The sequence below is a fragment of the Manduca sexta genome, chromosome 7 (assembly GCF_014839805.1).
Source record: "Manduca sexta isolate Smith_Timp_Sample1 chromosome 7, JHU_Msex_v1.0, whole genome shotgun sequence".
NCBI lineage: Eukaryota > Metazoa > Arthropoda > Insecta > Lepidoptera > Sphingidae > Manduca > Manduca sexta.
In genome coordinates, this window is record NC_051121.1 from 2,091,885 (window position 1) to 2,117,413 (window position 25,529).

The 25,529-nt window shown below is 34.0% G+C and overlaps 3 protein-coding genes across 8 annotated transcripts in view; 1 reads left to right on the forward strand and 2 right to left on the reverse strand.

Moving 5' to 3' along the window:
- The window catches only part of LOC115455563 (putative oxidoreductase GLYR1 homolog), a 92,242-nt gene extending 79,083 nt beyond the window's left edge, over nucleotides 1-13,159 (reverse strand). For 4 of the 5 annotated variants that reach the window (XM_037447708.1, XM_030184188.2, XM_037447706.1 and 1 more), the window contains exons 1-7: nucleotides 13,053-13,159; nucleotides 12,927-12,963; nucleotides 12,516-12,598; nucleotides 7,933-8,059; nucleotides 6,867-7,022; nucleotides 2,678-2,881; nucleotides 2,012-2,185 (exon numbers count right to left, since the gene is read on the reverse strand). In XM_037447708.1, coding sequence (XP_037303605.1) covers nucleotides 2,012-2,185; nucleotides 2,678-2,881; nucleotides 6,867-7,022; nucleotides 7,933-8,059; nucleotides 12,516-12,598; nucleotides 12,927-12,963; nucleotides 13,053-13,087 — 816 coding nt within the window. In that variant the 5' untranslated portion in view covers nucleotides 13,088-13,159. The remainder of the gene's footprint in view (nucleotides 1-2,011; nucleotides 2,186-2,677; nucleotides 2,882-6,866; nucleotides 7,023-7,932; nucleotides 8,060-12,515; nucleotides 12,599-12,926; nucleotides 12,964-13,052) is intronic. The other variant, XM_037447707.1, reaches the window with a different exon arrangement.
- Nucleotides 13,160-13,425: 266 nt separating this feature from the next.
- On the forward strand, nucleotides 13,426-20,475 carry LOC115455545. Of its 2 annotated transcripts, none has more exons than XR_005114088.1 (12): nucleotides 13,426-13,661; nucleotides 13,778-14,412; nucleotides 14,849-14,949; nucleotides 15,196-15,323; nucleotides 15,627-15,886; nucleotides 16,229-16,389; nucleotides 16,620-16,800; nucleotides 17,191-17,455; nucleotides 17,958-18,117; nucleotides 18,614-18,705; nucleotides 18,930-19,060; nucleotides 19,354-20,475. XR_005114088.1 is itself a non-coding variant. In XM_030184169.2 (12 exons), exons 1-12 carry the CDS (start codon nucleotides 13,553-13,555, stop codon nucleotides 19,467-19,469), a joined length of 2,388 nt encoding a protein of 795 aa, XP_030040029.1. In that variant the 5' UTR covers nucleotides 13,426-13,552; the 3' UTR covers nucleotides 19,470-20,475. The 2 variants fall into 2 exon arrangements, 1 of the variants encoding a protein (XP_030040029.1); XM_030184169.2 differs by having other exon boundaries at nucleotides 18,881-19,060.
- Nucleotides 20,476-21,683: 1,208 nt separating this feature from the next.
- Nucleotides 21,684-24,892, reverse strand: LOC115455547 (protein YIPF1). The gene is made up of 4 exons (XM_030184172.2): nucleotides 24,484-24,892; nucleotides 23,963-24,141; nucleotides 22,829-23,029; nucleotides 21,684-22,507 (listed from the first exon to the last, which is right to left on the reverse strand). The coding sequence occupies exons 1-4, from the start codon at nucleotides 24,665-24,667 to the stop codon at nucleotides 22,190-22,192; spliced, it is 882 nt and encodes a 293-aa protein (XP_030040032.1). The 5' UTR covers nucleotides 24,668-24,892; the 3' UTR covers nucleotides 21,684-22,189.
- Between the last annotated feature and the right edge of the window lie 637 nt (nucleotides 24,893-25,529).

Consider the following 25,529-nt stretch of genomic DNA (forward strand, 5'->3'; position numbering starts at 1 on the left):
TTCTATAATTGTATTTTATTAATGTCCATAATATGGCTAGTTAAGTAAGTCAAGCTGATGAGCTATTTGTTGAATGATCGCCACTACCCCTAAAATCAGAATGCTAAAGGAAAAATATTGTAGATATATGGTGCAATAAATTAAATACAAGTTGGGAACAAAAAGGGAAGTTTTAGACGTCGCGCAATATAATGACTATTATTTTTTTTTTTCAAATGCTTCTTGTCACTTTAGCAAAATAAAACAGACTATTGTCTAAATAAATGTAATATGTATACATATTAAAACATCTAAAAATATTATATTTATTCAAATATTGCAATGTTAACTCGTCTGTAAAAAAACCTACATTATCAAATTGCTTGTTTAAATATCTGTGAAGTGTGACCTATTTACACGGCCGACACTTCTAGCATACTCATTATATACTCGCGCCTGTCCGATTATAATCAACTACACTTTTACGCAGTTTGTAGTATCCAATAACTATGTTCTAGCAATTTCAGTTTTTACTTTGAGCTTCATCAGCAAATAATTTCAACAGAATTTAAGTTTACGAAGTGTATTGTGATCAGGACAAAGTCCATCATATAGTCTTTTAAATAAATATTTAAATATTATTTTAGGAGCTGTTTGAGGCTTCTCAAATGTGTGACGTCGCATTTGCTCAGCCCCAACTTTGCAAGCCTTTACTAGTTCATTAGAATTATTTTACTTTAATACTTACATTTTAATATTAGAAAACACAAATAAGCATTATAAATATTTTTAATCAGTCTTCATAAATGAAGAATTCCTTATCTTGGAAACATAAAGTGTATAGAGTAGGCACATGCACTGTATGCATGAATGTTAACGTATATTGTATTTCATATCCGCCATCTTGGAAGCGGCATGATTGCATAGCCCGCCATTTTGTTAACCATTATGACACTAATACGTTAAATTGTAACTTTTAAATGAAATACATCGACGCGGTTAAAAGACTATAAATGTAACGTAACAAAATAAGTCTGAGACTAAAAAAAATCTATAAAAACATTTTATGGTTCAAAGAACATTCCTCTAGGCATAGTTTTTGCATGGTAAATTAAATCATAGGAAGTTCAATGTCCTATAAAGTAAGACTACAAAACGAAAATGTAATAATACTATTACTAAAACGACGGCGACTATTTTCAACATTAATTCAACCAAATCGACGACCTTTTTGAACAACCTTTCCCTTACAAATAAATTAATAAAATAATCCTTGAAAATTAAATATTTTTCCCCAAAGGTATACTTCGTTACTTTAGAATCAGAGATATATCTAAAAAAAAGCTTTTTGAGAAAGAAAACTAAAAAAAAAAAAGAATATTTTCCTCGCTTAAATCTATCTATAGAAATTGTTATTCTAACATTTCTAAGTCCTAAATTACTCAAATTCAAAGTATTAATATTTAAATCGGCTTTCTAAACTATAACACTAATGCTGCAATGTGTCCAACTAACAAAATGATACTCTGGAACAACAAGATCAAAGCAAATATCTCAAATAATGAGCCACCTCAAACTAAAATATAATCAAACATGTTTCCAATCCACATTTCTTCTCTGCAGATCTTCATAATCCTCGTGACATTTAACAGCAGCTAGCTAGGTAAAAATTACATGGACAAGCTACTTGAATGCAATAATACTATTTCTAGATATAGCAACTTATAAAAGAACACATTTTGTCACTCAACTAGTCTACTGACAAGTCGATTGCTGTGTTTATATTTGAAATTAGTTCTTTCTGAACCGGATTTAAATTGAGTTCATATTCACTTATTTAATTTATTAAATGTCTGAATGCAACACCACTAGGTGTACAATGTACATACAAAAAAAATGTTTAATGAATTGTATGTTCTGCGTATAATTATCATTTATTGCAACGCAATTATTTGCAATATACCTGGTCATCTTCACATCAAGTCAAGAACAAACTAACGATTAACGTATACAAATCTATGCTAGCACTTACCTTAGCCGCAGTTCGATTCCAGACGATAACTTTATGCCCAGAGTTGAGCAGATTTTTCACTATGCCGGAGCCCATGATGCCGAGGCCGAGGAAGCCGAACTTCATCTGGCTCGCCTTGATGTTCTTCTCCAGGAGAGTTTCTGACACGTTCTCCAGGTCCAGCGGCGGTGTTTCCTGTGGAAGAAGTGGTAGTTAGTTAGTCCAGAGTAAAACAGATCATTTTTAATTAACATCTAAAAATAAAAACATTAAATAATTTCTTCCTCCTGACAAATATAGATACAAAATCTTTTTTCTTTGTAGGAACTCACTTTGCGAATTTAAATCCAGAAATTTGGACCCATTATCCCCCATTCCGCGGTAAAATCTTGGGCCCGTTTCCATTTAAAGACTATATTTTGAAAAAGTGAACGAATACCCGTTTTTTGATAAGGTATAAAATGTTTTAAAAGTATTATCATCACAATGTTTCGATCAGACAAATATAGACCAGACATGGTAGTCTCTATCTCGCAGTTAGTGGTTGGTATGGTTCAGTGGAATCGGCCGATAAATCCAGTCAGCCAATTATGCTCTTCCTATAAAAGATTCTGACAATCGGCTGGATTACTTAAACTCTTCCTCTTCAAACCTAAACACTTCAAAATACCATATAATTCAACTTACAGGTCTAAGAATGTTCGAGGGGCGATGCAGCAGGCTGGACTTCTTGGAGAAGGAGTGGTTCAGCATGGACGGCTTCTCGTTGACCACGTCGCTGTCGGTGTACGAGCGAGACAGCGAGCTCTTGGTCTTCTTCCGAGGAGTCGCCTTCACGCCGGCAGACGACGCTCGCTTTATAGGCTTGACCTTTGAAATGCCCAAACGTATCTATAAATTGGTGAGAAGTTGCAACTGTTTAATGGATGGCAGTAAACGACACAAAAGCAGGTGAGATGGATATGCAGGTTTACGAATCAAAATATAATAGGTGCAAGCTTGGTATGGAGATACGATAAACGGTGATAATATTTTGTAAGTTTAGGAATTGGTATATGAAAACTATGTTTACCATGACTGAGTATTACTTCACTAATAGAACGCTGGCTTCAATCTACAGGGTAGATTCTATACTATAACTGAATATAACTATGGGCTACGTTTATTGTAGACTATCTTTTGCCCGCGGCTCCGCCCGCGTGATATAGTTTTTTGGGATAGTTTTCCGTTATAAAAGTCATGCTACACATATATTTTGCAAAATTTTTCATTACTGCTTCGTTCCTATTGGTCATAGCGTGATGATATATAGCCTTCCTTGAACAAAGGGCTATCCAACACTAACAGAATTTTTCAGTTTGAACCGGTAGTTCCTGAGATTAGCGCGTTCAAACAAACAAACTCTTCAGCTTTATTAGATTTCATTATTACTCAATCTTAATTTAATTATATTTAATAATTCAATATTCATTTGGCCACATGACTATCATAACTTTACCCAAAAACTGCACCAAAAGCAAACAAATATTTTACACACAATTACTAAGAAATATAAGATAGTCTACTTCCTTAAGTGACCTTTTTATTCACAGTTTAAATATCGCCGAGTTAGAGTAATCTATCTTCCGCCTAGCTTAGCTGCTTTGGCGTATTTAGCGAATAAGAAGAAGAAGAAGTGGATGACGACCCTAATGGCAACCAGGTTCATGTATGACGATGTAAAATGACCAGCCTATTCGTTTCAGTTATGCCGAATTCGAAGCCTTAGTAATACTTTAGAAAATATAAAACGATCCCTATGCCCTCAATTTCCTCAGTAGACACACTTATGCCTTGCCGTTGCCTTAGGTAATAAATAATGTTAAAAAATCACTTTAATTTGGATTAGGCGATTAGTGTACCTGTACACTATGTTTAGTAGAAATACACTTGCTCTTAGCAACTCTAGAGTTAAATTTTAGCTTATAACGTCGCGATGAAGCTCTACACGAGTAAATCCAAATATTCGCAACAAAATACTCGCTTGAACATGCCGTTCATAGGTCTAGATTTTTCCCCTATAACTATGTATTAACTACACAAATAAAAACAGTTATTCATAAAAAAAACAAAATGGCGACGCTAAGGTATCAAAATGAATCTATTACACAAATTTTGTAGAATTTAGGTAAACGCTGACTGAAAATAAACAACATATTCATTACTATGTATAATAAAAGTTAGAATTAATGCAATTTGAATATAATTTACAATATCCTGCTAGAAACAATTGTGCGACCACATGCTGACATCCGCTAAACGCGCGTGCTATTTTCAACCTTATTCAAAACTAGGTAAGTGTTGCTCGTAGCTCTGACGGAATAAAAATAATTTCTCCGGATAACAGTTCCGCTTACTCTTTTAAGATGAAAAAGGAGACCATGTTCATTCTTATGGTGCAAGCTTAATCCCTATCAAATTTCAACAAAATCGGTCCAATAGTTTACCCGTGGAAGCGTAATAAACCTAAAATTACTTTCGCAATTTTAATATTTAATTCATATATTTGACTAATATAATGTGTAGAATAAAAATTGTAAGAATACTAGATAGCACCAAGTTAAAAACCACAATCGTTCAAATAACGCACCCAGATTTAAAACAGATTGTATAAAAAACAAGCCAAGACAGATTAACAAGATACCTGTCATTAAGTTGTTAAGACAATTCGCGACGTTATTATTAGAGAGCTACCGACGCGCAACCGTGTCAATTACTGACAAAAAATCTTGGTGACCAAACACTCCAAGAGACCCGTAAGTCGACAACGATAATTAGTTTTAAGCGGTTAAGAAAATTCCAGAGTGCACGGTCATATTTTTAACATGCTGTAATAATTCCCTACATGTTTCACCGTGAGCAAAAGCAGTAGGCTTGAGTCGGCATTAGGCATCTATACATATAATGTCGAGTTACCATACGTCCTGATACACCAGGAAAAGTCTCACATTGTAGCATTGTCACCCCGGCAACAATTCAATTATCATTGAACATTTCATATACAAAATGGTTGCCACATACATCTCGAATACATTGGACTATTATCAGATTTAACAATTATAAAACTAAGAATATAGCCGGTCCAGTATAATAAGCATCGAAAATTGAAAATATCCTATATTGCCTCCCTGAATTTATGGCAACCCTAGTCTAAAGGAGTGTACAAAACTATATCCGTACACCAGAGGATATCTTATACTTTGAGCTGTGCGTTGGAAACTCACAAATATTGATTTCACCTGCCAGACAGGCGAAACCTGGTCCACACTCATATTGCGTCCTCATGCAAATACAAGCACATATACTCATATAAATGCATGCCGGCATAATTGTGTCAACTGGCATGGGATAAACATCTCTCGTCCGTCAACATTTTATCTGAACTATGGGGTCACTTTTCCGTGCCCAATAAAAAAGGTAAAACTGTAGACCTGCCTTTGTTCTATTACTCCTTGACCTCAGCACTTTAAAATTTTACATAATTTATTTAGAGACGACTGAAATGCTGCATATTTTCGCCGGTCGCATTAGTATTGTATTCTTGAATCCGTAAGAGATGCTCTCAATAAGTTATTGCCATTTACAGGATCTACAGATAAACACTTTTTTTTTTTCAACATTAAAATAATATTGCAGCACACTTTGTAAAGATGTTTTAATTTAATATGTTAGCAGTAAGGACGATAGGACTGTTGGTGGCATTGTGGTAATGACATCAAAGCCCCCTAAAACACAAAAAAAAAATCATAGCTGTAAGTATTCAACGCAAGTCGTGATAAAATTATAAAATAGATATTGCTCGCAGCTTTTCCCGCGTGAAAGTTCATTCCCGGTAAAAATCCCCTATCACACTGCAGCTATTTGAAAACCTTACTCTATTTGAAAAATCTGATTAAAAAATCCCATAATTTCCCATAGGAGCAAATTACCAGGATAAAAATTAGCTTATCTCTTCATCCAGGGCATGGTCTATCCGTGTGCTAAATCTCATCCAAATCCGTTTAGCTGATTCTGTATTTACTTCTAACAAAAATCCACACATTTTCACAATCTTTCACATCTATAATATTAGTTAGACTAGTTAGATTACATTTAGACGTCTAAGGCCCGGCGCCCACAGGCAGGACCGCACGCCAAATGCATACTTCGGTATCTCTATATGTAAGCGCATACTCATAATAAGTTAATTCCACGGGTATCCATGAGCGTGCCAAAATATCCCTTAGCATACCGAAGCCTAGTTGAACTTGAAATTTCAAAAATAAAAGTAAGTATATTTAATATCACAATTAGTTGCATAAAATTCAATTCTGAGGCGGCTCACGCATGAGCGCCACAAAACATTAAAAAAAAACTTAAATTGTCTTCTAAATATATAGCACATATATAGTAATAATATAACCACCAAAAACACCTGATAACACATACAGAACTAACACTCAGCATGGAACGGAACGGTCCAGCAGTTTTTGTTTTTTTTTTTAAATTTGGTTTTAATTAGTTACAAATTACAAAGGCAATTTCATATACCAACAATCCTATCAATGATGTAAACAAATAAAAAAATACAAACAAGATTAAAAGTAATAGCAATTTTGGGGTTTAGGGTATAATGACCAATGTTTGGGACATAATGGCTAGTGGGATAATGTTATATGAATATTGCATACCTCTGACAACAATTGTACTGATATTAAACTAAGTATGTAACAAACCGAACCTTAACTCCCACGGTACATAGCACCTTACGTAGCTGGGGAAATGTAGGAATGATAACACCTCTGCCTACCGCTGAAAACGGAAAAAAAGCGTGATGCTATCTAGAAGCTTATCTCACCTTGGGTGTCGAGCTCTTTTTCTTGACAGACTCAGTAGAACTGCCCTCCTCTTCTTCCGTCTTCTCTTCTCTATTTTCTTCTTCTTCGAGCACGTCTTTCAATTTGTCGAACTCTTCCTCGGCACTGCGAGCGTGGTCGTCCAGATCACCGAATTTCTAATGGAAGAATTGAAAACCTTAATAAGATTATCGTAGAACGAAATTCAGAAAACGTTCTAAATAATGACCTGAGTGATCACCTCCGTCCTTAGGGACCCAATTACTAGAAGAATCGTGGATATATTACAGAATGTAAAAGAAATCAATGGAGATTACATCAATCAAATGTGTTTGTTATAAACATTGAATACTGGCCTAAACACTTCACTCATATGAGTAACTTCTATAGAAAGAAAGTAATTATGCGGCATACATGTCGATTTCCGAGTCTGAAGTATGAAATATACTCCATAGCTATTTCCGCACGATTGCTTTATCACTTTCACACATTTCTAGACGTAACATAAAAGTTGATTTTTCAACGTTCTTTTAAACGTCCATTCCTATAAATACGGTATTTTATTTTTTACACGAAGGAAAATTTTTATCTAAGTTATAATACTTTATGACTATCAAACGTGTCAAGAAGAGGATTAACAGGAATAAGGAACAAAGTTTAATTTTCAAAGTAAAGCCTGTTTATTATAAGATCTTATTTATTGCAGATCAGCTTTCATACTGTAATTTTTGTTATCTGTCTCATTCCACTAATTACACCTTAATCTTTTCATTACTATACTAAAATGTTCCGCTATTGCGAAAATCACCTAATATTTTAGAGAAAGGCGTGAATTTTTATCACAATCAACCATGCTTGTACGATTATATCTGGTAAATTGCCAGAACCTCGTTGTATGTTCTTCAACAGAGTAAATCAAATCTACGTGGAGTGGATACAGGACTCGGTACTCGATCCCGAAGATTAGATACAGGAACCTAACATTATCTTTACTTGGTTTACATTGTTCTAAACAATGGTATAAATATTTAAATACGTATTTGCTAGAAAACGCAAAATGGTACAAACCTCAGGATTCTCAATGTATTCCTCAATCTGAGCGACTGCCTCCTTGAAGGCGGCGGTCTTGCACGACTTGATCAGCTGCTCCTTGTATTCCTGATACGGTTTGATGTTGTTGTCTTCTATCCAAGCACTGTTTAGAATAAAGACTGTATTAAGGATTTTTTTCTCTGCAGGAGGTTTTTCTTCACATAGGAGATATGTTTGAGAAAGAAAGTATAGATAGGGAACGAATTTTCTGTATTTGTTACATAGCTTGCTCTCCTTTGACATAAAGACATATATTAGGTCTCCTTGGACAGAGACATTACCGCGATTATAATTACATGTTTTGAAAATAAGCAATAAAATTATTTAGGCTTATCTAAAATGAAATCATTAGGAGACGGGAAATAAAATATTGACTTCGGCCACGAAATTATCGTAAAACTCTTGAATAAATACCTTCTACTCTTACTTCAATCTACACCTGAATTTTATATCCCAAATAACAAAACAAACCAATTTTAGAACAAGGCCAGATTGGAGTTAGTTTATACTAAACTTTATATATCAGGTATACTCGTATATAGTTTTAATATAAACATAAACAAAATGGCACCAAAGTTATCTTATTTATCTATTACTTAATATATAGCTATAGAAAACATATTACAGACATTCAAAATCTCACTGCAATCCAGAATACATCATAATTAATATGATCCAGCAACCTTGAGACGCAGCCAAAATTTTTACTGTGTGCAAGTTGCATTCTAGATAAATAATATTAAAAAGATTATATAGTTAAACAAGGTACAAGACTTGAAATTGAAAGTATGTTTTTTATTTTATACATATTTTGTAAATCAGTTTGATCCGTTAGATGGTGACTATAGACCTGTTGATACCAGAAGACATTAATAGAACAATACATTTTACAACATTTTGAACATGTTTCCTTCATTGATAGTTGGAGTGAACAATCTTTTGCCATTAAAAAAATACAGACTACATAACCGTATTGATTGTAGTCATCTTATTGGATTCAAACTTTTTTTTATATATAAAACATACGAAATAAATTGTGCATTGTCTAAGAAGTCCTAACCAAAGTCCGTCGCCGATGTCATCAATCTCCAAGAAACATGATATTTGGGTAACTAGCATGTCACTCGTCAGTCATCAAATCAAAATAAAGCTGCCTCTGCATAGTTTCAATGATATAACACGATCGTTCTGTCCCAATACTGTAGCTACAGAGAACATTAAACAAATGCACGTAGCTAACTTAATAGAAACAGTTTTTTTTTCATATATAATGTAAAAAAAACATATTATATAAAGTATTCGAAAGCGAACTATGTCATTTTTTTTCATACAGGCACGGCATAGTAAACCGGAAGGTTCTGAGTTGTATAATCAGATGTGACAAACCTTATACTTGATCTGGTTGATAGGTAAGATAATTTACACCAACCATCGACCACCATGCGGCCGGTCTTAAACTAAACCAGATTTCAGCTATGCGTAAGACTCAAACGGGCAAAATGATATACTATACATGTTGATAAAAACAAAAAATACAAATGTTAAGTATGTATTAAGTAAATATAATATCGTTTATATTTATCCATTTTTCCCCGCATTTCAAACAAATAAAAATTATTATTTATTAATCAGAAACCAACTCCAAGCGTTCACAGTCCACGTTTTCTACCGGTTTATAATTTCCCAGGTCATATCAGATCTCACACGCAACAAGTACGTCATTGTGCGCACTCGGCATAAGTGCGACAGTGATAGAGATAGTGCGCTCGTTCCAACGAAGTCCATGCATATTTTGAAGAGACCTCGTCTACCTTCAACATGAAACATGAAAGAGTTTCTCTACCAAATATTATTGAAGGACACTATAGTCTTGTTAAAGAGTCACTTTTCGCCCCTACAGTTAATCTGAATGTTCTGATTTACCTACTCTGCTTCCATTGCGTAGACTTGCACCCTTGCTTCTCTTACCTCTTAGATGACTATTCTGATTATTATTCAAACCCAAGCGCTCGTATCTAGGCCACCAGGCTCAAGGAAGAAGCCTGAAGAGCTAAACCTCTTGAACACTCTTCGTACTTGTTATCTTAGAAGTTCAGGATATAAAGTCGCGATCAGATCTTTCTATCACATCATAGCTAGCAATAGATTCGGCTAAGGCAACTAGGAAACTTGCTTCTTTGATCTCTTAACGCCAGCCATGTTGCCACACTAGAACCATTATTTTTTTCTGGAATTTACCAGTTAACAGATATAATCTTCGCATCCTCAAACTATTCCCTAAGGTGTAGCTGCTCTATGAATCCTCCATTTCCAATTAAAACCCTAATATACACGAGAATAGTGTCTTGCTGTATAAGTTAGATAAAAGGATCATGACGTCGCGGGCAGATCGGTTTATACTTCATTAGATCGTTTATTTGGTTTGGTGGTAGCGTAATTGGGTGATGAGCCACAAGGTGCTGGTTTCAATTTATTGCACTATTAAAACGGCACGGTCGCACACTTAACTGACAGAATACTTTATTGGTAAATTGCGAGGTTCTGGGTTCGATTCCCAGGCCATGCACTTAATAATTGTGACACATCAAGTCGATATGCGTTGTTCGGTAATTTGTGATCGACATTTCTCGTCCCTTGACGTTTAAAAAGTCAGCCATGGACTTGACGAGCAGTGAGTGCCCCTCTACTTATAAAGATGGCAGCTGATGTATGTTGTTGATCTCCTGTCGAAAATCTGATTGGTAGAATATCAAGGCTAAAGCATATTACAGTTCCAAATGCAATTGTCCACCCTCTTACAAATCAGTTAGGGTCAAATATCTTCATCTAAGCTATTATATCCATCCTCCCTTCTCAAATCAAGCAATATCCTGAGAAGAATAGTGATTTAAAAATTAATACACCACTCACTCATTATTTCATTGGTACTAAGTTACCCGATAGAGTAAAATCCTGAGTTTTTACAAACACACTCAATTGTCATTCACAATCCCTGGGCAGGCAGATGCGCAACTAGTGCATCTACTTTTCGCTGTATGTATTCTGACCCATAATGTGATAGGAGACAAACCTCTATAGGAATATGTGGCACAAATTGCAGACTCCATGCTGATACTGACTAGAAATTCCCAATATAACTGTAAAACCTGATTTTAAAACCTGTAAGCTGTTTGGTAGTCAAATTTAATCTTTAGATGATGAATAAAACAATTCTATCAAATAGTATTTATAAATTAATCTGTAAGCTTCTAGGATATTTGTATCAGCCTTGATAGCCATCACTATACAAGGTGTAAAATCCGCAATAGTGGTCAACATAAGTGTGTTGGGTTCTAGGATAAGCCTGTGTATATTATCTGGTTTAAACGGGAGAGCATAATTATGTCAAATGAAGGGATGATCAGGTCTTGTCAGTCAACACTCTTTCTGGACCCTACATCTCTTATTACGAGGAGCAGAGGGGTCATTTTCCATTCCCATATAACAAAAAGATATGCTTTCTTTCAGTGACTTTTGAAGACTCCACATTAATTATTATCTATATATGCTTATAATATTGTAATATGAAGACTATAAAAGTACTTGCTCAGAATATTTATGTATTATTACAAACATTTTACTTCTGAATTACTTAACTTCTCAAATTACTAACTTTATTTATAAAAGTAGAAGGGCATACATTGGACCAGTTCATTAAAAAAATTAAACAATATATGTCGGCCTACTAAAACAATCATAAGTAGAAGTGGGCAGTGTTGCAGAAATGACACCAACGAACTCAAGCCCCTTACAAGCATCTGAATTCATTTCTGATGATGCAAACTTACTTAACATTTAAAATACGGGTACTCCTGCAGAACTTTCTATTATCTTGAATATTATATTATTTTAGTATTTGGTGTGTTTAGCCTCTTAAATAATACTTGATCCACACTGGTCCATCCTTTTCATATCATCAAGGAGAATGTGGACAATATTTCAATTTCAACACTACTATAATAATTGGTGGATATTAAGTGCATGCCTCTTATTGCCTGAAGTGGTAGGCAGAGGCATAACAAATGCACCCATCCCACTTTCCCCATGCATATTATGTCTTATCAATAGCCTATAGACATATCAGGATCAAACTCCAGGCCGATACTGAATATAAAACCGAATATCACTTCACCTGACCTGGAGATTGAACCCAATACAACTCTACTATGGTACCATAATACAACTATGCCACCAAGGCAGTGGTAAACAAAAATCCTTATTATTATGATGTAGCTCCTTTAAAAAAATATGGTTAAATACAAATATGTATAGAATATTAATGATAGAAGTAAATAGGTAGTAAATGTTTTTAAAGAATTCTATTTTCAACATAAATGATCTATACCAGTCTGAAAACAGTACCATATAGGGATTCTTTTTTTAAACTAAATATCTACATTACTTACTTGCACTTCTTTTTTTTATCATTAGGATAAATCTTTATAAGTTGACACATTTTATGTGATACATTGTTGTGCACTACTTTTGTACTTGTCACGCTTTAGCAGACCTGTACTTACTAATTATTTGTTCCGAAGAAATAAATGCATTGCACATTGGTCGCCTTCTTCGGCGGCTTCAATTCCGGAGTTGGTATGGCTACCTGAAAATCATCACAACATTAAATTAGGTTAGCCATTTGTTTTCATTGTAAAAACAAGTTTATTTGTAACAAGGTAACAATGTTACGAGTGAATGAAGTCCACCGTGTAGATACTACAGGGTTCTGTTTAGCGTTGCTGCCAACCAGTCGTGTAATAATCAGAAAATTTCCCGCCTATTATCGCTTGCGTACAATTGAGTGAAAATAATCAACATTCATTGTTTACATTGTATTTTACTTAATTAAAGACAGCATATTAACTTTCTTCAACGAATTAACAACTTGATGAGATATATTTATTTGAAAGTAGAAAAGTGAAGCCTCTTACCCGGCCTGGCCAAGGGCTAAATCCCTTCATTTTCGCCCTGAAACAAACACACAACACAATTTATTGACTCCGTTTTCAAATATGACATACATTCAGCACATTTTTGCGTTGTTTTTTACTACATACCAAACTAAATCACCAAGTTTATATCCTTCAGACATGATGCACGTCCTCCTCTCACAACTTTTCAACACGAACTAAGCCACAGACAAATTAAAATAACTATAGAAATCCCAAGCGTCTATAATTGTCCATGGTGATGTCTGTGTAGAAACCGTACTTTATCGATAAAAAAATCATAATAATTACAGTTGAAAATAAAACTAATCTTTGTATAGCAATTATTTCTATAGTATAAAACATAATAGTACACAAATCATTATTGATAGGTTTTTATTTTGCTAATCAACATTAATTTTAATCTTGACTTAAGAAGTCAAGGTAATTCAGAACGCATTTTTTATTTGCTATGTTTTATAATCTATCGCCTTTGTTTACGTCAAAACTTCAAAAACTTGAACAAAATATTAAAACAGCATTTTATTTTTTTATTTTATCTCGATAATTTAGAAATTATACTTACATAGCTTCTATGTTAACCATAGGCATTAAAACTACACAATAGCATGTCTAAAAGATATTTTCCACACGAATATGGAGACAGGAAAAAGGCAAAACTTGATGTCAGCATATCTGACCACAACTTCCCTTTGAGCCAAAACAATTCATACCAAGGTAAACATCAATACATGATCTAGGCGACAGACAACATTCTGTATACACAGAGTGTATAAAATAGTAAAAAAAATGATTAATTCATTCTGTTAACCTTAGTTGTTTTTACGCTTCAGAATCAAACAAGGCAGACACATGGGGTGATGAAAATGATGACGAAATGCTTCTTCTGGCCAGCCAGGCGTGCGAAGAGGCGTGTAACAATAACGATATCAGTCAATTGGCTAATTACACAATATGTATGCAGCCAGCATCCACAAGTACACAAATTTGTCAACCGGGACCGAGCGCGAAAACATCATTCGTGTTCAAAAAACCGTCAAGCAACCCCTCCAGTACTCTGTCAACGCATTTGAAAGACAAATGCGATAGGATATCATCGCCATTGCCAGGATTTTCCTCTAAACTCGTTGGGAAGGATACCAGATCTGTTAATCAGACTGACGACTTTATATTCAACGATAAAATATACAAAGGACAGGACTCCAATGTTGTTTATCAGCAGTTACTTCAAATGCAAGAAGAGAATGCAAAACTTAAGTCAGAAAATGGGAAATTGCTGGAGAAATGTTTGACCAAAGAAGGGGAGGCTTCCATTTTAAGGACACAGTTGAAGAATTGTCAAATGTCTGTAGACAATGCCAGGTTGGAGAAGATTAAAGCTCAGGAAAAGGTCCAGATGGAGTATAATGAAAAGCTCAATTTGGCAAACAATCAAATGCATGACTTGAGGACACAGTTAGACTTTAAGGTGATTTCATGCATTTAAGGCATATTATGATTTCTATGATTATCAAAATTACTTTGGTACGTAAGGGCTAATAGAGTGCTCCCTGTAGACTTATAGGCACTAGTGGCAAAAGGACCATATAACCTTATTCCTGCTGGCTACCCTCCATGTCAAAATGATTTATAATTCAAGCAATTTGAAGACTGCATTCTTGCATATTATCTATGTTCTATGTTGTGTCGGGTTCTCTTTTGGAAAGTTTCACCTTTAGCCAATGACAGGCAGTATGACATTACCCATGGGGCTGGAGCGATGGAGATTATGTTACAAATCCTCTAAAAAAGAGGGACACATTCTCTAACTATGGAATAATCATAATTAAGAATTACCAAATACAATGTCTCAAGTTAGATAGGGATATAAAACAAATACTAAATAATATAACATTTAATTACAGAATCTAGAAATAATCAGTATAAAAGAGAAATGCAAGAAGTTGGAGTCGACAAAACTAAAGCTAACACAAGTTACTGTTAGTGGTAATGATATATCGGCAAGGTGAGTATTTTAGACTTAGATTTACTATACTCTATGGCAGGGAATATGAAGCAATGGCTCATGTGACAATAAGCAAAATAATTTCAGCTCTCATGACCATGAAAGAAAACCACAATGAAATCTATAAAATAGTTTTATTTTAATGTCTAAAATTCGTGTAAAGATGAGAAATCAATGAAGGTACCCCGCCCCAGTCCATCGCATATAAATTTTATGCTAAAATGTGAAGATATCATATTGTTTCAGTAATAAGCACATTAATAACTACAATTCAAACGATTATACTCAGGTGAAGAGAGTAAAAACTACTTGCAGTTCAGTACAAACTGAAGACAAAGTAAAGTTTCTTAAACTGAACAAAGCCTCTAGGAAAGGTAATTAATTAAAATATGTTTTTATTATGATATTCATATTAAATAATATACTGTATAGGAAATTCAAATATATTATATTTGTGACTGTCAGCCTCTAGTCATTGAATAACTGGCAACAGACTTCAGGGCAACATTTAACAATAATAGCAGATGTAACTTACCATTCAATATCTTTAAGTAAGTTGTAACAACTTTAATAAATATTATAAGCAATTTTTTTTACTATTTGATACTAATAGTATGGTACTCAATGTACAACCTAATGCAACTTTGAAAATTAATCTACATTTTTCAAAATTATAGATATCTCTAAATTGGACACAGTACTACCTTACTTACTACAATCGGCGCAAAGCCAGCAGTATTCTCTACTAGATTACAACGAGAAGCTGCAGAAAAGAACAGATCTATCACACAATAAGTGTAGGATTTACAGCACATTCCTAAGAGCTCCGTCGACACCATTGCCCAGGGAAGGCAGTTTTAAAATCCAAACGAATTGTGTTTACGAGGATTTGTGCTGCATTGCTGCAGGAGATTCTGATCAACTTAGGTATTTTAATGTGAGTATTTTTATAAACTTATCTAATCATTTTTCCATTAGGTCTGATTTATTGTGATAACTAAGTTAATGAAATAAAATTTGGTCTACCTCGGTGACGTTGTTGTATTGTGTGCGTATTACAACAACCGTCTGAGTAGTCGGATGGATTGGATCGGACAGAGTGATGTTAGGTTTTCCTGATCTTTCGCCCGGGACTCTGGTGCCTCATATGGCGATAGGCTTGCCGAGCACACAGGCGAAATCACTGTAGAGTGTGCTTCTGTTACCATTGTTACATTCCTTTCATTACTGATGTTATTCCACGTCCAAATATATTGGTTAAACTCGAAAACGTTTTCAGGTGTTCACAACTATAAAATCTTCTTTAGAAGAAGTTGTCACTCGACTGGAAACAATATGCAGGAGAATGACGTCAGCATTCCAGAAAGAAATGGACGAGAAATACATAGAGTCAAGTACCACTTACTTAGATGTAAAGAGAAACGAATTGTTAGAAGGAAGGTAAACCAATCCCATCAGAAAATTTTTAACTGCTTCTTCAGCACAGTTGCACACCCCAGTTACACATCCCAAAATGGAAGCCTTTTGAGAATTCATAAACATTACTTAGAGACTATCTAATGTAATTTCATATTTCTTGTTCCTTACAAGTCAGATTTTAAAATAATATATATTGGAATTATAATAAGTAGTTTCGCCATACAATACCTAAAAAAATCCTCTCATTGCAGGGCGTTGTATAAAGAAGAACAAGAGATACTGGCGCGTCGTATGACCGCTGTGTTATCGTATGTTCTAGAAAGCTCTAGAGGCGTGGATTACTATAATAATTTTGAGAAACAGACTGCAAAGGAACAGAGAGCTAGCATTACCGATATTATATCTAGGATATGTGAGCTACTTGATAGCACTGTAAGTATTACTTCATTGTTTTTGTAATTTATGTGAGCTGTGGAGTATTAAATATCCCATAAAAGTTGTTGTTAAACAGGCAGCTGGTTAAACTAAGTCAAATTACTTCTGTGACATGAGTAAAAAAATTGTGTTTCACTACCCCACATTGAATTGAAATAAAGCTGGATAATATATTGATAACATACAATTTTATTTTTACAAATAAATTGCTTTAATCATTCACAAAAATAACAATAAGTCATGTTTATTATAGTCTTTACTTTATTTTTGCTAAATGTTTAATTTTTTAAACCTAGCAGTTGTATACTTTTGTTTTACCCATATTCTATATATCATTATTAATTTACAAACCAGAAGACCTTTTTAACAAAATTTCTACATTTTCAGTCATGTGCAACCATGTACAGTGGTTTATTATTGTCAATTTGTATTTTAATACAAATTATATTATCGCAAACAAAGAATCACACCCTGTTGGATCCAATAAAGTCTGTGATAACCGCACGAGCTATGCCTTTTGTATATTGCAATATCCTTGGAACAGTAAAGACAATATCGCTGTGGGAGAACTTCAAAAAAACATTCTGTCCTGGATCCAATACTGGGAATCTTAAAATAGACTATGATCAAGGTGTTTTATTATGTAAAAAAGGTAAGGATTTGCAATGTTTAGAAAAATACAGGTGTTGAAAAAGGGTAGGGTGATTTTTTTTTCCCCTAACTGGCTCTGTCCTTTGGGACAATTTTGCCAACGTCAAGCTCTAGGCATACACATGTAGAAGATTTACTCTTTTATTGTATCGCAGTGAGATTAATAAGTCTTTTTTATATAGTATGTCATCTGTCATTATTGACATCCCCCTTTTACAACATCCTGTATATATCAGCTTGAAAACTTATTTATGTTTAAAGAAATAGCCAACAGTCAGAAAAAGCTTACGCAATATTGCGCCTGCTATTCGTGGTCCTCTGTACAATGTTAATATTTATAAATCTTACGCAATAAGTATTTTTATTTTTTTCCCATAAGTCACAAACTATATTCTACCTATAGCTGAAATCGTCTAATTATATTTATTGGCCAAATCATATAAAAACAGGATAGTACTTAATTGTTTACTAGGAAATTGTTTCTAATTCGGTATTTTTTACAGATTCATGCTATCTACAAACCCTTTGGAAGCATGTGGAAGTTTGTTTGAAATGTATTGAGAAACAGAATTTGCCAGAAAGTGCGGTCGCATTCACGCGAGACCTATTAGTTTTACACAGTAATACTTGTGAAGGAGCCAGTTATGGGCAGGATAAATACAGGTTCGTTTTAATGCTGTATTTAACATTACTTTTAGGGCCCGTTTCATATATTACTAATAAATTTTATTTGAGTTATTGTATTAAACAGCTAATGTAGATAGTACTCATTTTATTGACATTTATTTGCGAGCATACATTAGAGTGTACCTTTTGTATTTGGTCGGCTTATACATTTATGTGATAAGTAGCATTTACTTAGAAGTTGTGAATCTTTAGAAATAATATTTCGAGGACGAAACTATGCAGTTAGCATTAATACTCCGCACAGGAATCAAAGTATCGATATTTTGTCTCCACATTTTGACTTCTGAATATTGATACCTGAGATAGTTACTTTGAACCTAATAGTAAAACTTTAGATTTATCGTAGAGTCTATAACATAGGTGGTTAACAAAAGCGGAACAATGAGGGTACACAGATATCTTATTTTATTTTACTCTATCCCTAACTCTCAAATATTCGTTAATTGTACATGTGTATGTGTTTTTTTTTCAGTTGCGATTGCCAGCTAACATTGATTCAAGTTGTGGTTTATGCTTTGAGAATATGTTCTGTAATGCTTGACAGCCACAAAGTATCTTTACATGGTAAGTTCATTCATTACAAAATAAGGCTTATTATGAGAACAAAAATGAGTTTATCTTGTTTATTCGTCTCCTTTATAAACGCCAAATATATAAAAAATCAAGTAAGAATATTGGTTTTCTGTCGCACCCCTTCGCTTCTGTAAATGCCTAACTTAAAAACGTATGTTTATTTCAGATACGTCAGGAAGTTCCGATATTTTTCAAGAACTATTGTCGGTTTGTAGGTGTGGCGTGCAAGCGCTGTACCAGTGCACCATAAAGGACGTAGAGTTTACCACACAGCTATCCTATAACGAAGGTCATCTTATCGAGTTTTGTGAGATCATGAAGTGCTATGAACACAGTGAAGTTTATTGTAAGTGTATATGGAAATTCTGTTTTCAAAGTTACTATTGATACGAAAACGTAATGGGAATAACTGGCTAATGAAGATATAAAATATTAATTTGGTTAAAAAAAAATATATGTTCAAGACGCTTTTGTGCCTTTCTTGCAAATAATGAATTTATTATTCATTTTGCGACCTTATAGTATATACACCAGAAATACTTTTTTATCCATTTCTTATGTTAAAAGATATATAGGCACGTCGTTTTTTCTGTATTGATTTCAGTAAATTATCTATGAATTTAATTTATTTATTTTCAGCAAACATGTTATCTGAATTGGCGGGGACCTTGCAGTGTTCGCCGGACGACACGCCCTCAGCATTCCACAAGGAAGCGTGGCTCAAGAGCTTTACTACTTTCACAATAACTGACTGAAATTAGTACTTATATTGACCCTGATGTACCTACCCTACCAATTGAAACTAGAAAAAATAGAAGACTTTAGCTAATCATATAGCAACAGCATTTCACAAGTGATTATGAACGATCAGAAGTTAGCTACGTGCTCCATGACAGATGTCAAATATGGGTGACAGGATTGATGCGCGGGTAATGTAGCTCACTTCGAGCCATTCGTAAATATTGGTATCTAGTGTATTAGCTGTAATGAATGTGTAATGAGTATCTAATCTGCCAAAACGAGGTAATAACAATTTAATTTAAGTCAACCAGTTCAATAGCATGAAGTTGTAGATAGTCTTCGACTGAATGTACATGAGACTTCTGCACTTTTAGTCACTTTTATTAGCAATGAACTAGATAAGTATATTGTCTACCTGGAATATTTTATATAATACATATGAAATGTTAATTTAATTGCGCTATAGAAGTGATATGAAGTTAGCTTTAATTTTTAAGAACAGCCACCATTAATACCATAAATAGTTTAATATGTGGTTCAATAATGTGTATGGACCGTTTGCAATAAACGATCCAATGGCATCCCATCCCAATGATCCGTCACTATAATGGACCAATCAGAACAAAGGTCTTTTTCCATATTTAGTAATAATCTTATACTAATTGGTTTATTATCAGAATTTAATCGCATATTAATATTAGGGTCATTTATTGAAAACGACCATATGTCCAGCAGTAATGTTTTATGATCGATTTCCATAAACGATCTTAATCGCTGTCTTCCAATCAATCCCTGAATTAGACCGATTAGAATTAAGTTTGACATCCTTAAGGTTTACTTATTTCGATTGATTTATTATCGCGATTGATCCAAAGATAGCGGATGCGATCGTTAATTGAATTCGGCCGTAAACAATGTTTAAAAATAATATTTGTAATGCAAAAGCTATGTGAAAACATTCTGTGATTGTAGATATGTACATAAATAATTATACTATTTAAAATAAAATTAATATTTATTCTTTATGGTTTATTATTTTCAATTTAATTCATACAATCGTCTATGTATTGGACAGTAATCCAATAAGGAATGTGTTTAAAAATACCTATGACGTCAATCTTTATGACAGATTTGAAGTTAGTCACGAGTCACAGTTAACACAAACGACGTGTAGAGGGCAGGTAAATTCATTAAATTTCACTCTGAAGCTAGTTATAAATTACTAGCGACCCGCCCCGGCTTCGCACGGGTGCAATGCTGATACTAAATACACTACAGAAAAACTGTGAACGTTGTATATAAAAACATAGCGGCCCGCTCTGGCTTCGCACGGGTATAACATAACAAAATAACAGTATTTCTCCACTATTTAAAGGATGTTATTATACATAGCTTTTGCCCGCGGCTCCGCCCGCGTTATAAAGTTTTTCAGGCTAAAGTTTTCCGTTATAAAAGTAGTAGTTTCCCGGGAGCCTATATTCTTCCCAGGGTCTCAAACTGTCTCCATGCCAAATTTCATCTTAATACGTTGGGTAGTTTTTGAGTTTAACACGTTCAGGCAGTCAGATGCAGCGGGGGACTTTGTTTTATAATATATTTTTTAGAACTTTTTAAGAGGAACAATCCCGTCATACATCATTGTTGCATAACTTTAACCGTTTACGCAGCGCACGCAACGGAAGCTCTCAAAACTATTAATTTTTCCCCGTTTTTGCAACATGTTTCATTACTGCTCCGCTCCTATTGGTCATAGCGTGATGATATATAGCCTATAGCACTCCAGGATCAAAGGGCTATCCAACACAAAAATATTTTTTCAGTTCAAACCGGTAGGTTCTGAGATAAGCCATTACTGCTCCGCTCCTATTGGCCATAGCGTGATGATATATAGCCTATAGCGCTCCACAAATAAAGGGCTATCCAACACAAAACGAATTTTTCAGTTCAAACCGGTAGTTCCTGAGATTATCCATTACTGCTCCGCTCCTAATAGTCATAGCGTGATGATATATAACTTTGAGCACTCTACAAACAAAGGACTATTTAATACAAAAATAATTTTTCAATTTGGACCGGTAGTTCCTGAGATTAGCCATTACTGCTCCGCTCCTATTGGGTATAGCGTGATGATATATAGCCTATAGCACTCCACGAACAAAGGGCTATCCAACGCAAAAAGAATTTTTCAATTTGGACCGGTAGTTCCTGAGATTAGCGCGTTCAAACAAACAAACAAACAAACAAACAAACTCTTCAGCTTTATATAATAGTATAGAGTATAGATATGCGATGTTTTCAAACTAGAAGCATAGAAGGCAGGTTAAATAACAAACTTTAAACATGACATAAAGATTGAAGTCAACATTAATTATAATTCATAATGGGGTAATTATGAACTGCTTACAATAACTCTGTTATCACCTCTAGTGCATTTGCCAAAAGAAAATAAATAGTATGGTAATGATATAACAGAAGACAAAATAATGAAGTAAAAATCCAAAACAAATAGTTGAGCTATCACAGTTGCCAGAAATCAGATAGTGCAACAGAAATTACTTACAATAAATAGTATTATTTAAAAAATAAGAATTTATACATTTTCAGATTTGAAAAATTACACAATATTTATATTTTTAATAAATTTGAAAATATGTACTATCAATATCTCAACGAATATATTATACACAATCAATTATTAGCTAGAACATATTGATCTTAATTTAATTGATCAAATTCAAACTTTTGGGGTTGTTATAATAGGAATAATTTCGGGCTTGCTTGGAGCGTGGAAGAAATAAAGCATAAATCCGGCTGCCAGCAAGAAGTGGAACGCTAAGATTGAACCGGCAAGAATAATGAAATACTTTGTGTTCTTCAATGCAGGCAACAACCAAAATATAAGTACCGCTCCGGAAACGAATGCTGCCATCAATACAAAAAGCCATTGGAGCCACGAGATCTGGATGGTCCATAAGATGGCCACAGGAATGTAGATTGAGAGAGAATATCCATATAAACAGAATAAGGATATCATTGATGGTGTTCTTGATGTCTGGAAATGAAAAATATTTTTTTTAACTGTATGTAGTTGCAAAAATGTAGTTTTCAATATTATATAGTCTTAATGACTGAATTTGTGACAAGTGTGTCACACATATAAGAAACACGCATCTTTGAAACTATATACATATTTTTACACTAAATCATATTTTCCAGAAAGCATATTATGCAATAATGTAAACCCATTAAAATAAAAAAAAAATCAATAGCCCTTACCAAATATTTCCTCTTTCAAGTACGCCAGGCCTCACAAAAATATGGTTCTAAAATAACTGGTTTAATTATAATGTAAATTATTCTAAAATTCCCTTACCTGTGTTTCTATTTCGTCCTGTCCATCAGAGACAGTGGTCCATTTGAGCGCAGCCCACAATGCCAGTGGCACGATCCACACATAGCTCATAATAGCAGTGGCTGCATATGATACCAGGTGAAAGTCATAACGCCAGGGTATTGGCTTGTTGGCGTTTTGAAGGTAGTCAGCTATGTTGCCACTGACCGCTATTGTAAAGATCTGAAAATGTTTTTTGGAAAATACTATTCATCTTTTTCATTTATTGCCTGCGTAATGTTTATGTAAGCCATAAAACTCATGAGATACTGGACTTTAATCAAAGATTTTAAGGTTATGAGCTTTATATTTCGAAAAATACTTTATTATGCACCTCTTAAAGTAACATTAGATCTGGCCATATTAATAACAGGACGGAAAAAAAATTGGCAAAAATTAGGTTTGACAACCTTATTAAGCAATCAGTCTTTAATTGCATTTAGGTTACTTCATAATGTTAGTATATTATGTGATTTTTGATCACATCTTGGGACGGAACACACTTGGCGAAAAGTGGGTGCCCTAGTTGTGCCTCTTCATACCCCTTTCGGTATAAATGTGCGATGTGTGATTGTGTGTGTGTGTGATTTTAGCTCAGTTACTTCCTATCATATCAGTCACATAATATATCAGTATTCAGAACACAATCAGGAGAATCTTTAATTGGACAAACTTGTTCCATTTAACTACAACAATCTGCTGATTACAGTGATTAAAATCTACATGACCATGTTGTGAGTTTTCTAATAATATTGGTTCAGTATATCCGAATTGTGCCTAACAATATACTGATTAGTCTGAACTAACACATTACTCCAACAAGTTTTTCATAAAGTATTTGTTTAATTTACTTGAGTCTTTCACTAATTATGTTGAAAATAATTATATGTTTACTGTCTACCACCGAAGTCGGAAAATGCATCCCCAACAAAAATATTACAATGTATAATGTCGCCAAAATGATTCTTGATACAAATTTTAAGAGTCATAATATGATTTTGTTTGCAGCAGCTTATATGTTGTAGTTTTGTATATTTTATAATATATTATAAAATTAATATTCACAAATCAAATAAAATATACATAATTTGGTATATCAGGAGGATAATATCTTACCAAAGTTACAGAAATCCAGATAGGGCCATACATATCTGGCTTCCCCTTGATCCTCTCGTCAAAGTAATTACGGGAGACCTTCTGCGGAAGGACTGATGATATGATCCTCTCCACTACTTCACTTGTTTGGACGTCAAAGTACTTCTGATAGTACTCTATTGTCCAGAAATTGTGATTGGCTGTGAATAAAGCATTGCAAACATTTCAAATGAGGTCAAATTGATATATGATTTGTGAATGTATATATAGGTATAGGAATAGATATTGATAAAATCTTATTGCAAAGTATCCAAAGAAAACCTGATTAACATGTAAAGTAGGTCAGTGACAAAGGCAAGTATTATCTAAAGATTACACACATCACTAGCTCTATACAGCTGGTCAAACGCAAATGTGGTGTACCTATCAAGTAATCACCAGCATTTCAATCTATCCAAATTCCTAGCACACATCACTGATACTATTAGAATGCTAGTACTATTTAATGCATGGTTTTGTGTGTTTAGTAGAATTAAACTTACATTGCGGCACAGCCTCAGGTTCCTGAGTCATTTTAGGCTCTTCGTAGTTGTACGATGTTGTCGACATTGTATTATTGTAGGGGTTTGAATGCACGGCCTCAACATCAATACGCGCGCTGCGGTCATTGTGCTCCGGTGAATAGTCTTGGAAATTCAATAACTCTCCTGTATTCACGTTCGTCATTATTATTGGCTAAATAATACTACAGCCACTTTTGTCGTGTTTTCATGAAAACGTCAAATTCAGTAATGTTAAAATGTCAAAATATAGATGTCATATTTTATGTTTTACGTTGAGACGAGGCAAAGGATACGAGCATACATTCTGTGATTCAAGATTCTGTCTCACAAAATAGAATCCATAGAGCATTTAGAAACCTACGGGAAATACAAGCTATCGACATATAGTCATATCATAACCATCATAACCATAGAATAGAACCACATACAGTCATATCATAGACATATCAGAACCGAAATCGTATCATACCTACTGTATATATCCTCTATGTAACATTGATCTAAAGAGTGGGTAGTAAGTATCGATAAAAGTAAATTTAGGTACCTACACTTTGCGCTTATTTACATATCCTAACGTTTTAATCGTACACATACATTATTAATAATTCCATGTACACGATACAGCCAGTAATATTTATTTCAATAATTAAATTGAAAAGTTGATATAATAAAAATTTAGGTCATACAATGCTCATCAGTCATTTAGTATCTACTATATTATGTAAAAGAGGTTGCAACTTGTATTCTTGGGTAAATTCTCTAACTGCCGATTTTATTAAGATCATTAGGTCTTCAATACCTGACGGTAGTACCACAGGTCTCCAGGGGACAATAATAAAACTTAAAGCCAAAGATAAATTCATAATAATTCCATGCTTCAATGTAATTTATTATTTTATGAATGAAAAAACATTCACTCTATTTCCGGTCTTGCATGTTCGCTTGTTTCGGAATTTCCTTGGGTTTCCCGTATAAATGTTTTTTTTTATCGTTTATTCTATGGGAACAATAACAAAATTATTATT

Excerpts from the sequence above, each read along its gene's own strand:
- LOC115455545 (XM_030184169.2), top strand. The coding sequence starts at position 13,553 with ATGTCTAAAAGATATTTTCCACACGAATATGGAGACAGGAAAAAGGCA. Across the intron at positions 14,950-15,195 it reads GGTAATGATATATCGGCAAG|TAATAAGCACATTAATAACT; the intron begins GTGAGTATTTTA and ends ATATTGTTTCAG. Across the intron at positions 16,801-17,190 it reads GTGAGCTACTTGATAGCACT|TCATGTGCAACCATGTACAG; the intron begins GTAAGTATTACT and ends CTACATTTTCAG.
- LOC115455547 (XM_030184172.2), bottom strand. The coding sequence starts at position 24,667 with ATGACGAACGTGAATACAGGAGAGTTATTGAATTTCCAAGACTATTCA. Across the intron at positions 24,142-24,483 it reads ACCTGAGGCTGTGCCGCAAT|CCAATCACAATTTCTGGACA; the intron begins GTAAGTTTAATT and ends CTTTATTCACAG. Across the intron at positions 22,508-22,828 it reads AGGACGAAATAGAAACACAG|ACATCAAGAACACCATCAAT; the intron begins GTAAGGGAATTT and ends TTTCATTTCCAG.